This window comes from Rousettus aegyptiacus, unplaced genomic scaffold, assembly GCF_014176215.1.
Source record: "Rousettus aegyptiacus isolate mRouAeg1 unplaced genomic scaffold, mRouAeg1.p scaffold_m13_p_5, whole genome shotgun sequence".
In the NCBI taxonomy this organism is placed as follows: domain Eukaryota; kingdom Metazoa; phylum Chordata; class Mammalia; order Chiroptera; family Pteropodidae; genus Rousettus; species Rousettus aegyptiacus.
Genome location: NW_023416308.1, coordinates 54,505,341 through 54,517,618, shown reverse-complemented (window position 1 = coordinate 54,517,618; position 12,278 = coordinate 54,505,341). Strand labels below are relative to the sequence as shown.

The 12,278-nt window shown below is 32.9% G+C and overlaps 1 protein-coding gene across 3 annotated transcripts in view; it reads left to right on the top strand.

The window, feature by feature from the left end:
- The first annotated feature begins 667 nt into the window (after nucleotides 1-667).
- Nucleotides 668-12,278, top strand: part of DYNC2H1 (dynein cytoplasmic 2 heavy chain 1) — a 253,153-nt gene continuing 241,542 nt past the window's right edge. For 2 of the 3 annotated variants that reach the window (XM_016163676.2, XM_016163673.2), the window contains exons 1-10: nucleotides 807-1,001; nucleotides 4,981-5,151; nucleotides 5,512-5,647; nucleotides 6,950-7,068; nucleotides 8,033-8,177; nucleotides 8,926-9,158; nucleotides 11,219-11,353; nucleotides 11,457-11,570; nucleotides 11,689-11,800; nucleotides 12,115-12,239. In XM_016163676.2, coding sequence (XP_016019162.2) covers nucleotides 807-1,001; nucleotides 4,981-5,151; nucleotides 5,512-5,647; nucleotides 6,950-7,068; nucleotides 8,033-8,177; nucleotides 8,926-9,158; nucleotides 11,219-11,353; nucleotides 11,457-11,570; nucleotides 11,689-11,800; nucleotides 12,115-12,239 — 1,485 coding nt within the window. Of the gene's footprint in view, nucleotides 1,002-4,980; nucleotides 5,152-5,511; nucleotides 5,648-6,949; nucleotides 7,069-8,032; nucleotides 8,178-8,925; nucleotides 9,159-11,218; nucleotides 11,354-11,456; nucleotides 11,571-11,688; nucleotides 11,801-12,114; nucleotides 12,240-12,278 lie in introns of all 3 variants that reach the window. The other variant, XM_016163675.2, reaches the window with a different exon arrangement.

Sequence of the window (12,278 nt, the reverse complement as noted above, 5' to 3'; positions counted from 1 at the left end):
GTATTTCCTCAGTATTTAGTTGCGCTTGTTATAACATAAATTAACAAGTATCATTGTATGTTTTGGTTATTTTACAAAGATGGCTGCGCTCTGGTAATGATTTTGATGAAAAGTTGGTGGTTAAAGTTTTGTGAAATTAATAACAGGATAACAAAAATAATGGTGGGACATTAACCAACACAGAAAGGTGCAGAGGAAGATTGAGAAAATAAATTAGCATTGTACTGTACTCATTTTTTCAATCATTCTCTTTAAAAATCTACTTTTAAGTAGTAATCTCTTAAATTCTCATTACGACCTAGATAGATAGTATTTCCCTCTTTTACAGAAGTAGAATCTCACGCTCAAAGTGGTTTGCTAACGGGTGCAGGAAGAGAGGGAGTATTAGAACTCAGCCCTCCTAAATCCAGGTCGTCACGGCTGCTGCACTTGAAGACTAGAATTATCTCTTTCAACTGTGCGTTATAAGAAATTGTCGAAAGAACATATGTCAGGTTTTGCTACCCAACACCAATTCGTTAGAAACAATCGATGGTCGCGGCGAGCAGCTACGGAAATCCGAGGTGGTCGATCGTCTCCGATAGCTCTGCGTGCGCGTGCCTGAGGTGGTGACGTCCACTGCGCGACCGCGGCTGCGCCGCCGCAGAGCTCCGTCGCCATAGCGACTGCCCCGGCAACCACGAAGCTCTGCGGGCCGACGGGCGGGCTCCGGGTTTGGAAGAGCTCCGCTCTTCCTAGCACTTCCCTCCGGACTTTCTTCCTTCTCTCATTTCTTCCTTCCCTTCTCTCACCCCTTTTGCACAATCATGGCGGGTGGAGTCGGGGACGTTCGGAAGCTTTTCATCTTCAGTACCACCGAGAATTACTTTGGACTAGTGTCGGAACCCTTGGACCAGACGTTGCTGTATAACAGTCCTGAAATCAACAACTTCTTGGATGACGGGAATCAGATGCTCCTAAGGGTGCAGCGATCCGACACCGGGATCTCCTTTTCCAACACGGTACGGTTTCCTGCGCCCCTGCCCTGAGCTCCCTTTACGTCCCTAGTCTCAGCCAGAGGGATGTCGGGACTTTGTACAGCCTTCTTCATCCGATCCTCTTCTGGGGCCAAAGGCTGTCTCCGCCTTAAGCTGTACTGTTCTCCTCCTTCAGCGTGTAGTTTCCAAGCTTGCATTCCACTCGACCAAAGGTGGCTGCCCGTTCACACACCCGAAGAGAACAATTATATTTCTTCTAGTTTCTTTTCCTTAAAGACTAAAAACAAACAACCCCCCCCAAACTAAACAAAAAGAACTTACAAAATGATACAAAGTTTAAATTCTTTTTTCATGTACAGTATGCGATACATTGGTTTATTTAATTGCACTGCTGCCTCCACTGGCAGGATTGCTTAAATGGTTGCATTTGCAATCAGGATGTGTATATAAATTACACATATTTATATATGCTAATAAGTTAAGTATATACATTGATAAGTTAACAAACATACATTTGAGATATATATATATAATATATATATATATATAATAGCTATATTTTGGGTAGCAGTGAAGGGTAAAAGCTTTCGAACGTCCCTGGTATGTATATATCGAAGAGTAATACACAGAGAATAATTGCCTCATACATTAAAGTGACTTATTAAATGGACGAAAGATAACTCAGAAATATTTTCAAACCTTTTCCTCTGGTATCCACCCATATCTCTATGTCTAACAGAGTTTTTGAAACAGCAAGTGCATTTTCGTAGGATGATTGAATCATTAACCTCATTCACTATGAATCTTGAATTTAATTTCACTCTATTCAATAAACTTTTATTTTGAACTCATTATATGCAAAGCATTGGTGGATTTAAGAAAATATAAAAAGGGTGGAATATCATAGCTAACATTTATTTTCTTTTTACACTGTTAGGCACTGTTCTAAGTGCTTTATGTGCATTAGTTCATGTAGTATTCACAACACTATAAGATAGAAACTATTTTTACTTCCATTTTATGGCTGAGGAAAGTAAGGCACAAAGCTGTTAACTACTCCACTTCTCTAATAAGTAGTATAATTCATATTAGGACTCCCTGCTTCTGCTTTCCAGAGCCTCAGTCCAGTGGCCTACAACAGGGGTCCCCAACCACTGAGGTGATTACCAGTACAGTTGGTGGCTTGTTAGGAACAAGTCCTCACAGCAGGAGGTGAGCAGTGGTGGAGCAAGTGAAGCTTTATCTGTATTTGCAGTATTTACAGCCTCTCCCCTAGCATCACTGCCTCAGCTCCACCGCAGATCATCAGGCATTAGATTCTCATAGGAACGCACTGGTCCCTGGTGCCAAAAAGGTTGGGGACCACTGGTCCATAATGACATATACTCAACAAATTATAAAATTAGGGAACACTGTTGGAAATGCCACTGAAAGTTTAGATAGAGTGCATTGGGAAAACAAGATGAGGAGGGGGTTGAAAATGTATCTTGGGTTGGATATTGAAAATTGAAACTTACTTTTTAAAGTTAATGCCATTACTAGCAGAGCCCAACAATATATTTTATTTTTATTCATACCCTACATTACAGATTTTTAGTAATATTTGAAAGTGTTTTGTTATATATTAAGTTGTACTTTAGATGTCTGAGAGCCAGCATGATTTAACGTTAATAAATTAACAGATATTTATTGAGTACTTACTATAGGTCTAGCACTGTCCTAGGTGCTGGGAATATAGCCATGAACATGTCGGAGTTTGTCTTCAAGGAGTAACATCCAAGTGGACAAAGACAGGTGAAATACATGCACACAGATACATAATGTGACAGAATTTTGAGTGTTGATAAGTGCCATTAAGATAAAAAATAATGTTAAAGTAATGGTGGAGATGGCACAGGGAACTGTATTAGTACAATAGGAAGGAATACCTGTCTGAATTAGTGACTTTTGAAATGAGATTTGAATGATGAGTTGTAGGCATACATAGATTTAAGGGAAGAGTGTTCTAAAAGCAAAAGAAATGGTAAGTTCCAAGGTTCTGATCTGGTTCTTACCTTGGTTTCAAGGGCCAGGAAAAAAAATCCAAAATGATTGCTGAAGTTTAATAAGTGATTGGAAGCTGGAGGATTGTCACAGGCTGATCATTTAGGACCTTGTACCCCATTTAGGTTGAAATAGGAAGTTGGTAATCTTAAGAGGATGATGTGATCTGGTTTATGTTTTAGGATATAGGTTGGCAAACTTTCTCTAAGAGTCCAGATAATAAATATTTTAGGCTTTGCAGACCATATTTGTTAAAACTACAGCTATGCCATTGTAGTGTGAAAACATTCATAGAAAATAAGTTAATGAGTATGGCTACTGTCCAAAAAAACTTTATTTTTGGACACTGATATCTGAATTTCATATAATTATGTGTCATGAATTATTTTGATTTTTTAAAAAATGTAGAAAACATTTTTAGCTTGTGAGCTGCACAAAAACAGGCAGCAGTTTGTAATATGTCGATCCCTGGTTGATCCCAGTAGGTAATAGTAGTATTTCACATCCTCAAAAAACAATGTTACACCTTGAATGAATAGTTATTAAATTTTAGTCAGTTAGGAGTAATAGCGGTTGCCAACGTTAGGGAAACTGGGAGGAGCAGCTGAGTCTCTTTTCCTTTTCTCAGGGAACCATGAGCAGCCAGAACCAACTGATCCTTTGCTTTAACTCTGACTTTGGCTAGGACAAACTTATTGTCCTGATTGATGCTCCAGGGAGCCGTGGCCAGTGATCATAGTTGCTGTCTTCAAAGTATGATGATAGAATGTGTATTTTCTGAATTTCTTTTTTTCAGATAGGTGTGATGAGGCAGTACAAGGGTATGTACTGTTTAATTACTAAGGAGTGACTTTTTCGAATCTACAGATCGGCAGCTTGTTATCCCACTTGGTTGTAATTGGAATAAAATGTTCACACTAGCAATAGAATTCTAATATGTGAAAATGAGAGTTTCAGTAATGCAGCTACACCAGTAAATGCCAGTTCCTTCCTAGCAGCTGAAAAATATAATGATTGGGATGAAAGGAAAGTAACATGAAAGTTTGCTTATCTTTAAGATGTTTTTTATATATAGCAATTAACTTGTTTGAAAGCTTTTTAATGCCTAGGCTTCTCTCCCTGGAAGAAGAAATAACAACTGTGAAAACATGTATATAATGCAACGTTTTTTTTAGGTAGTATACTTTTCAGCTAATGAAGCAATTACTATTTTTAAAAAAATTTTTATTATTAGTTTCAAGTATATAGCACATTGGTTAGACATTTGTATAGTTTATGAACAATTCCCTGATAACTCTTTCTCTCCTCTGGCTGTACACATAGCCATTACATTACTGCTGACTGTATTCCCTAGGCCGTAATTACTATTAACTGACCTATTTTAAACATGACTGCTTTTGTAAATTCCAACTTAGCTCATTCAGTTCCAATTTTAAATAATCTAGTTATATGACAATTTAATAAAAAAAGTTATATTCATAGTTTAAGGGAAAATTTTTGGTTCAGGTAAAGATGATTTTAGGAGACAGACAACTGAGTTCATTTGGGTAGTTGTTGACTTTTATGTACAACTTAAAAAGCATCTTTTAAAATGCTAATTTCAGTTAGCCAGTGATTAACATCTTGGAGTAGAGTGGAGAAGCATACTGCTAATCAGTGTGTGGGGCACACAGCTTTGATCTGAATCTTGCTGGAGTGGAGTAGTTAGCAGTGTTATATCATCAATATTCATATAGTACCTTCTATTTATAAATCAAAGTAGCTTTTGCCTGTAAGCGGGGAAACCTTTTAAAACCTAGGTATTCTTAAAGAGCAGAGAAAGCTTGGTTGTAATATACTATATAATCATTTTAAAGTAACTATTTCTTAAGGGATAAAATTACAGTGATACATTTTAGGAACTTTTCTTTAAATATTAACTTATGACAATAACATTAAAATCATTTGTTTATCACTTTAGATTGATTTTGCTGACACAAAAGATAAAGTGCTGGTGTTTTTCAAGCTGCGACCTGAAGTAATTACTGATCAGAATCTACATAATAACATTCTTGTTTCATCCATGTTAGAATCACCTATAAATTCCCTTTATCAAGCGGTACGGCAAATATTTGCGCCAATGTTGTTAAAGGTGAGTAAATTAAAGTAGCTAGATGGTCATTCTTTTTTTAACCTAGGTTATTTGGATAAATGTTTTCATAAACACGAACATAAAAAAATTACTTTACTTACTGTTAATGTTATTAATATTTTACTTTTTAATTAAAATATTTTTAATTAAAACATTTATAGTAAGCTTTGTTGACAAATAGAGAAATTGGAAAAAGATATAAAAGTTCTTACATTGCTATAAGGACTTCTTTCCTCGTGAGATGTAGGTAGTGTCAAGCTTTGAGTGAAATAGGCATATCTGGACTTTGATAGTATTTTAGGAAGCCAATTTGATTAGCAAGCTTTTGATCAATGTTTGTTCTTGTCTGTTTTTGTTTAGGATCAGGAATGGAGCAGAAACTTTGATCCCAAACTTCAGAATCTTTTGAGTGAATTAGAATCTGGGTTAGGGATAGTTCTACGAAGATCAGACACTAACTTATCAAAGTTGAAATTTAAGGAAGATGACACACGAGGTATATAACCATTGTTTAAAGAAAGTCAAAACTATTGTCTTACTGGTACATTAGTAGGTTAATATATTCTCTCACAGATTTCTTTCCATGCTTTGAGATCTCCTCGAGCTTGAACTTTTTTAAAGGAATAGATCTATATGGATTTGGAGAAGAGGAAAATGTAAATCTTTCACAATGTTCAGTTCATGGAAATAGAAAACATAGTTGATTCTTGTTATTTGCATTAGTTATATTCTATCAAGTCACCATAAAAACTGAATTAGTGACTACTGCACCATAGCTCCTAGGAGTAATACAGAATTAGGTTCCTGTGAGTCTTTGGTCATGTCCACTGCTCAACACATAACCTTGTTATATGTGTATTTGTGTTTAGAGATGCTTTATATAATATAAATTGTCGACTAGTTAACATTGACCTCATGGCCAACAACACTGTAACTTATGCATAAATGAAGCTTATTAAGCACAACTTTTTTTCTATAAGGCACATCACAATGTGCTTGTGCCTAGGAATACTAGACAGCACTATGCTTGGGGGCATTTAAACAGCAAAATCACCAACAGAAAGCACAAAAATGTGAAAAATGTGATACCAAATAGACTACACAAAGGATTTTTGTTTACTAGGAAATAAGAAACAAGAAGGCAGTGCTGCTTTATTCAGCCTCATCTGGGAACCTATGTGTAGGGTGACTCAAAGTTTTCACTGCTCTGCACTTGTGTGTGAATGACCACAAAAAGCACTTAGAGTATTGATTTTAGGTTACAAATGTTAGCAAGTAGGTGAATTCCTATATACAGAATCCATGAATAATGAGGATTGACCCTAATGACCCTAATATACTATTGACTTTAAAAACAAATTTAAAAATGAAACTTTTAATTTGCTTATATTTTGAAATTTAATTGCAAACATTTATTGATTAAATCACAGTCATTTTCAATTTGGGTAATATCCAATAGCATGAACGGTTCTAGTATTAGATTTAGGGAAGACTAACATTGGAGAAGCAAATTCATAGATGTAAGAGACAAACTGACAGTATAGGTAGTAATGGTTTACAAAAGCATTTAGCAGTCTACAAAAGCATTGAGCAATAAACTGATTGTGAAGTATTAATTTAGTGCTGTTACTATTTCTAATGGATGTCAGTAAGAACTTTCTATTGATAGAATTTGTAAAACTTTTCTTCTGTACATCCTCAAGAATATATGAAATATGCAAAATCAGTGTAATCAACCAGATAACTTTCTAGCTTTTCATTTTCAATTGATATATGTTTTTCCTTTTTACCTTTTCAGGTATTCTTACACCAAATGATGAGTTCCAGTTTTGGACAGAGCAAGCTCATCGTGGAAGTAAACAGATTAGTAAAGAGAGAGCCAGTTATTTTAAAGAATTATTTGAAACAATTGCAAGAGTATGTGATTCTTCTGCAGTTATATATTAGGCTTTTGATTAAAATACTTTAGGATTCTGCTTTTAATAGATTTACCTCTGTTTTAAAATCATTACTTGATGATTGCAAACAAAATATATTGTTCAGATATAGCAGGTGTGTATTTAACATGAGCACAACTTAGAAATCCAAACTTCTGAAAAAGTTAAATTCTAATCTCTGGTAAATATTTTTCTCAAAATACAATTAGTTTTCTGCAGATAGACAGGAAAAAATAAAAACCTAGTACATTAACAGAGGTGTATCCATGGGGAGGTAATATATATTCTTTTGAAAGAATGTTCACTTTATTCAAAGTATTTTGAAGTCTGTAATACAAAAAGTCTTAGTTTTATACTTATTCGATTCATTATTCATTGATGTTTCTACAGAGAGGTTAAATGAATGACCATTTTAATTATGGTTATAAAAAGTGTTTCAAAATAAAAAATTTCTTTTCATTTCCAATGTTATTCAATAATATCATTTTAATAAATGAAATGTTTGCAATAGTTTTAAACTTTTTTTGTAACAATGATGAAATGTAGAACAATAAACCTTGTACCGTGATTGTATTATTAGTAACAATTATTAGCAATACAGTAAATGAATAAATAAAGAAATGTCAGCTACAATGGGTAGTGTATATATATGGTGATGAGGTCACTTATATTGGGTAAATAAAAAAATGAATTCAAATTTAAAGAAAATTAGATCAAGAGTACTTTTTGCAATTTTTATTTTTCTTTCTAGCTTTTGTGAAATTTATGTGAAGGAACTTAGATGGTATTTTGCATAGAGAATTAATATATCATCTGGTAGAAAAAGAGAAAATAATGTGACAGCTATTAAAGTCATAGCAGTTGAAAAAATATGAGAACATGTCACCCTATTGCCCAACGTACAAATATGATTATGCTTAAAAATGAATGTGTTTTTATTCTAGGAGTTTTATAACTTGGACAGTCTATCCTTATTGGAAGTGGTTGACTTGGTGGAGACTACTCGGGATGTTGTAGATGATGTGTGGAGACAAACAGAGCATGATCATTACCCCGAGTCGCGGATGTTACATCTCTTAGATATCATAGGTACTAGTAAAGAAATTAACTTTTGAAATTTTGTAAGCCTGTCTTATTTTGTTTTCTGTTTTTTTTTTCTTTAACTGTTTACTTAAAATTCTCCTTAATGTAATTAATAATTGTCACTTAAAGTAATGCTTAAAGGAAATCATATAGGATTATTTAGATAGATATTTGTATATAGTTGGTTAATTTAAATCATATGTATCAAATTCTTTGACCATCAATACAACTTAATTTACATACATTTTTAGTCCCTATACTTGTATTAATTTTGACTTTATTTTGTAGTGAACTGAAAAGTTCTTTAATATTACATTGGCTTATTTGTCAATATAAGAAATGCAAATACTACTTGACCCTTCTCATTATTATTGAAAGGAAATATTAACAAACACATAAAGATGTATGTATATTTATTGGAATTTTGTTTGTAACATAAGAACATGAGAATTGAGAAACAAATAGCAATTGAGAATTGGTTACACAATGTGACATCCATACAGTAGGCTCTGCAGCATTTAAAAAAATGCATATGTATTTTTTTACATACATGATGTAGTGTAAGATGCAAAAATACTTCTGCTGTTTTAAACTATTTGTTGTTGCCAGTGTTTGTCTAAGGATGTACATGTGGTATTTCATAGATCTTTAGTATGTTAACTTGTATATTATTTTAACTTTGTTATAAGCATGTATTCTATAATTATTCGGTAAAAAGACATTTCCTTTAGAAGTTTGCTTTATGTTTTATTAGGTGGTTCATTTGGAAGATTCGTTCAGAAAAAGTTGGGAACTTTGAACCTATGGGAAGATTCTTACTATCTTGTAAAAGAAAATCTGAAAGCTGGTATTTCAATTTGCGAGCAGTGGGTGATTGCCTGTAATCATCTAACAGGTCAGGTGTGGCAGCGCTATGTTCCTCATCCATGGAAAAATGAAAAATATTTCCCTGAAACACTTGACAAACTTGGCAAACGCCTTGAAGAGGTATCATTTGGTTATTTGGCTCTTTGTCTTTAACTGTGAAGTAGCTCTTCACCTGTTGATTAATTAATTTTATAATCAATAAGCACTATACATCTGATAGAAACTGTTTATTTGGTTTCCACCTCCTTTCTTTTCTTTGGTGTGTGACTGTTCAAGTTGTAAGTTGTGAACTTCTATTTTGTTGTTCTTTGTTATAAGAAAAGATAATCAACTCATTTGTCCATGTATGGAAGCTATCAGACATTCTCTTGGCTATCGAAATTGTTTTTAAGTAGGTACAGCTTTTTAGGGGATACTTGGGGAAAAATTCCTAACAGCTATGTAATTTCTATAGGTTACAGTTTCAGTATAAACTTAGTGTTGAGGTTGAAGTGACAGGCAAAATGAGAATGTGCAAAGATTGCATAGCTGATTTTTTCCTTTTTTGCTTACAGGAACCATGGTTCTTTGGAGATTTAAAAAAAATCTGTTTCATCATGAAACATTTCAAATATATATAAAAGTAAAATAGTATAATGAATACCATTGTTTACTTTATTTATCCATTATTTACTTTCAACAGCCATCGACCTTAGTCAGTTCTTATTCCATCTTTGTCTCCCCTGCCTTTCTTTTTTTTTGCTGGAGTATTTTAAAAGTCAATCCAAGAAATCATGGATTTTCATCCTTAAAACATAACAATAATTCCATTATCACATCCAACAAAATTACAGTAATTTCTTCATATTACTTTATATCTAAGCAATGTTCAACTTTTCTGATTGTCTCAGAAATTTTCTTAAAGTAGGTTTACTTGAATTGGGCTGCTTCATAGGTGATGCTATATAGTTCTTTCCCACTTTTAGTTTGATAAGTGGAATCAGGTATGTTTAACCTAATCCACCTGTTATAATGCTCTCCATCAATTTTTTTCTTTATGATTTTAGCAGCCATTGATGATCATGGAAAGTTGCAAAATGGTGATTTTTCTAATTCTGCTGTTCTTCCTGCATTTATTAGTGATGATGGAAGAACTTTTTCTCACCAATTTTTTAGTCACCTTGAAATACAGTTTGTATAAGAATGGCAATTACGTCTTTCCTTTTATCACTCTTTTAGAACAGTGAATAATAAGTGTCATACTAAGTTCCATAGGCAATCAATGAAATGTTTTTTAATAAAGATTATGAATCCATGAGTTTTTATATTTTGTGTGTTTCCATTCAGTATAGTTATATTCAAATTGTTTTATGTTTGGGCAGTGAGTCTCCCCTTTAAATTGGCTCTTATGTCATTTTGATGTGAATCCAGTATTTCTTTGATAATTTCCTTACTTTTAGTCCTTCCCAAATGTACCAGTCAATCTTGTACATTTTTTGCCTCATACTAGAATTAGTCATTTCTCCAAAGAGGCTGGTTCATTTTTAGTAGAAAATGATATTGAGCAACAAAAATCTGGTAGGGGAGTGTTAAATTTTACTTAATTATCAATACTTTTAGGCCTTCTCAGTAGACAGGATTGTTAAATTGGTGTTTTTGTATTTAGAAAAAATAATAAATCATGAAATTGTACTGATATTTCCAACTCAAATGGAAGGTTATAGTGTTTTTACTTAATCTTTTAATTACCTTTCGATTGTTGGTGGAAATTTTAAATGCAAAATACAATAATTTGTTTTCCAGCTGTTTGTAAATTATACATAATAGAGTTAATATTTCATTATCAGAAGTGCAATATAATGCAAAATTATGAAAGAAATACTATATTAAGGAGGAAAGGTGTTAAAACTTTAAATGAGCTTTAAGCATAGCTTAAAAATATTTAGATTTTGTATATTTTCACTAGATTTGAGCATACCGATTGCTAGTAGTTTGATGATACAATATGTCTTTGAATATTACTTTCATTATTGATGAAAATTCATTATTGATGGTAATTCTCAAAATTATAATTTCGGTTTTATTGTTCATTTCAGAGAACCTAGTTAAAGAATTTTTTACTCAGTATCTTTAGATTTTAGACCTATTTGTGTAGATTTATTGACTTAAATGAATTTGTTGTTTAATATCTTCTGTTTTAGGTCTTGGCTATTAGAACAATTCATGAGAAGCTTGTCTATTTTTTACCTGCTGGTGAAGAGAAAATTACATGCCTGGCTCGAGTATTTGAACCTTTTACTGGCTTGAATCCTGTGCAATATAATCCATATACTGAGGTTTGAATATATATGTGTTTCTCTGTATAATTTCCTTCTCATGTTCTTTTTAAAGGCAGATTTTTAAAATATTAAAGTCTAACAATATTCATAATTTGTTTAGCCTTTATGGAAAGCTGCAGTGTCTCAATATGAAAAAATTATTGCACCTGCAGAAAAGAAAATAGCAGGAAAATTGAAAAATTATATTTCAGAAATTCAAGATAGTCCACAGCAGGTAATATATTGAAATATTTCACTTTTAGTATTTCCCTTAAGTTATTTTAAGAGACGTATGTGTACTTAGCAAGTTGATCCATTTGAGATGACAATATACTTGTCTTATTTTATATTAGCTTCTTCAAGCATTTCTGAAATATAAAGAGTTGGTGAAGCGTCCAACTATAAGCAAAGAATTGATGTTAGAAAGAGAAACTTTACTGGCAAGACTCGTGGACTCAGTTAAAGGTAAAAGTTTATCAGCAATAAAGGTGTTCGCTTCAGAAAATATTTTTGTAAGTTACTTTTTTCTTTGTTGTATAACATTATGATTAAGACTACATTTTATGACATCTATATTACTGTTATAAGTGACATATTTTTAAAATTAACTGGTTATTTTTTTTCTCTGTTATATTTGATATGTAAGATTCCTAAGTATAAGGGATCAACTTTTATTATTTTTCTACCCACAACATTTGACATAGTACTTGGTACATAGAAGGCATTTAGAAAATCTTTGCTGAATATGTGTTATCATTTATTTGATTTAAATTTTATAGATTTTCGATTAGACTTTGAGAATCGATGCCGAGGAATTCCTGGTGATGCATCTGGACCACTTTCTGGCAAAAACCTTTCAGAAGTTGTCAATAATATAGTTTGGGTTCGTCAGCTGGAACTGAAGGTATTCATTTTAATAAAAGTTGAAGAATACTAATTATGA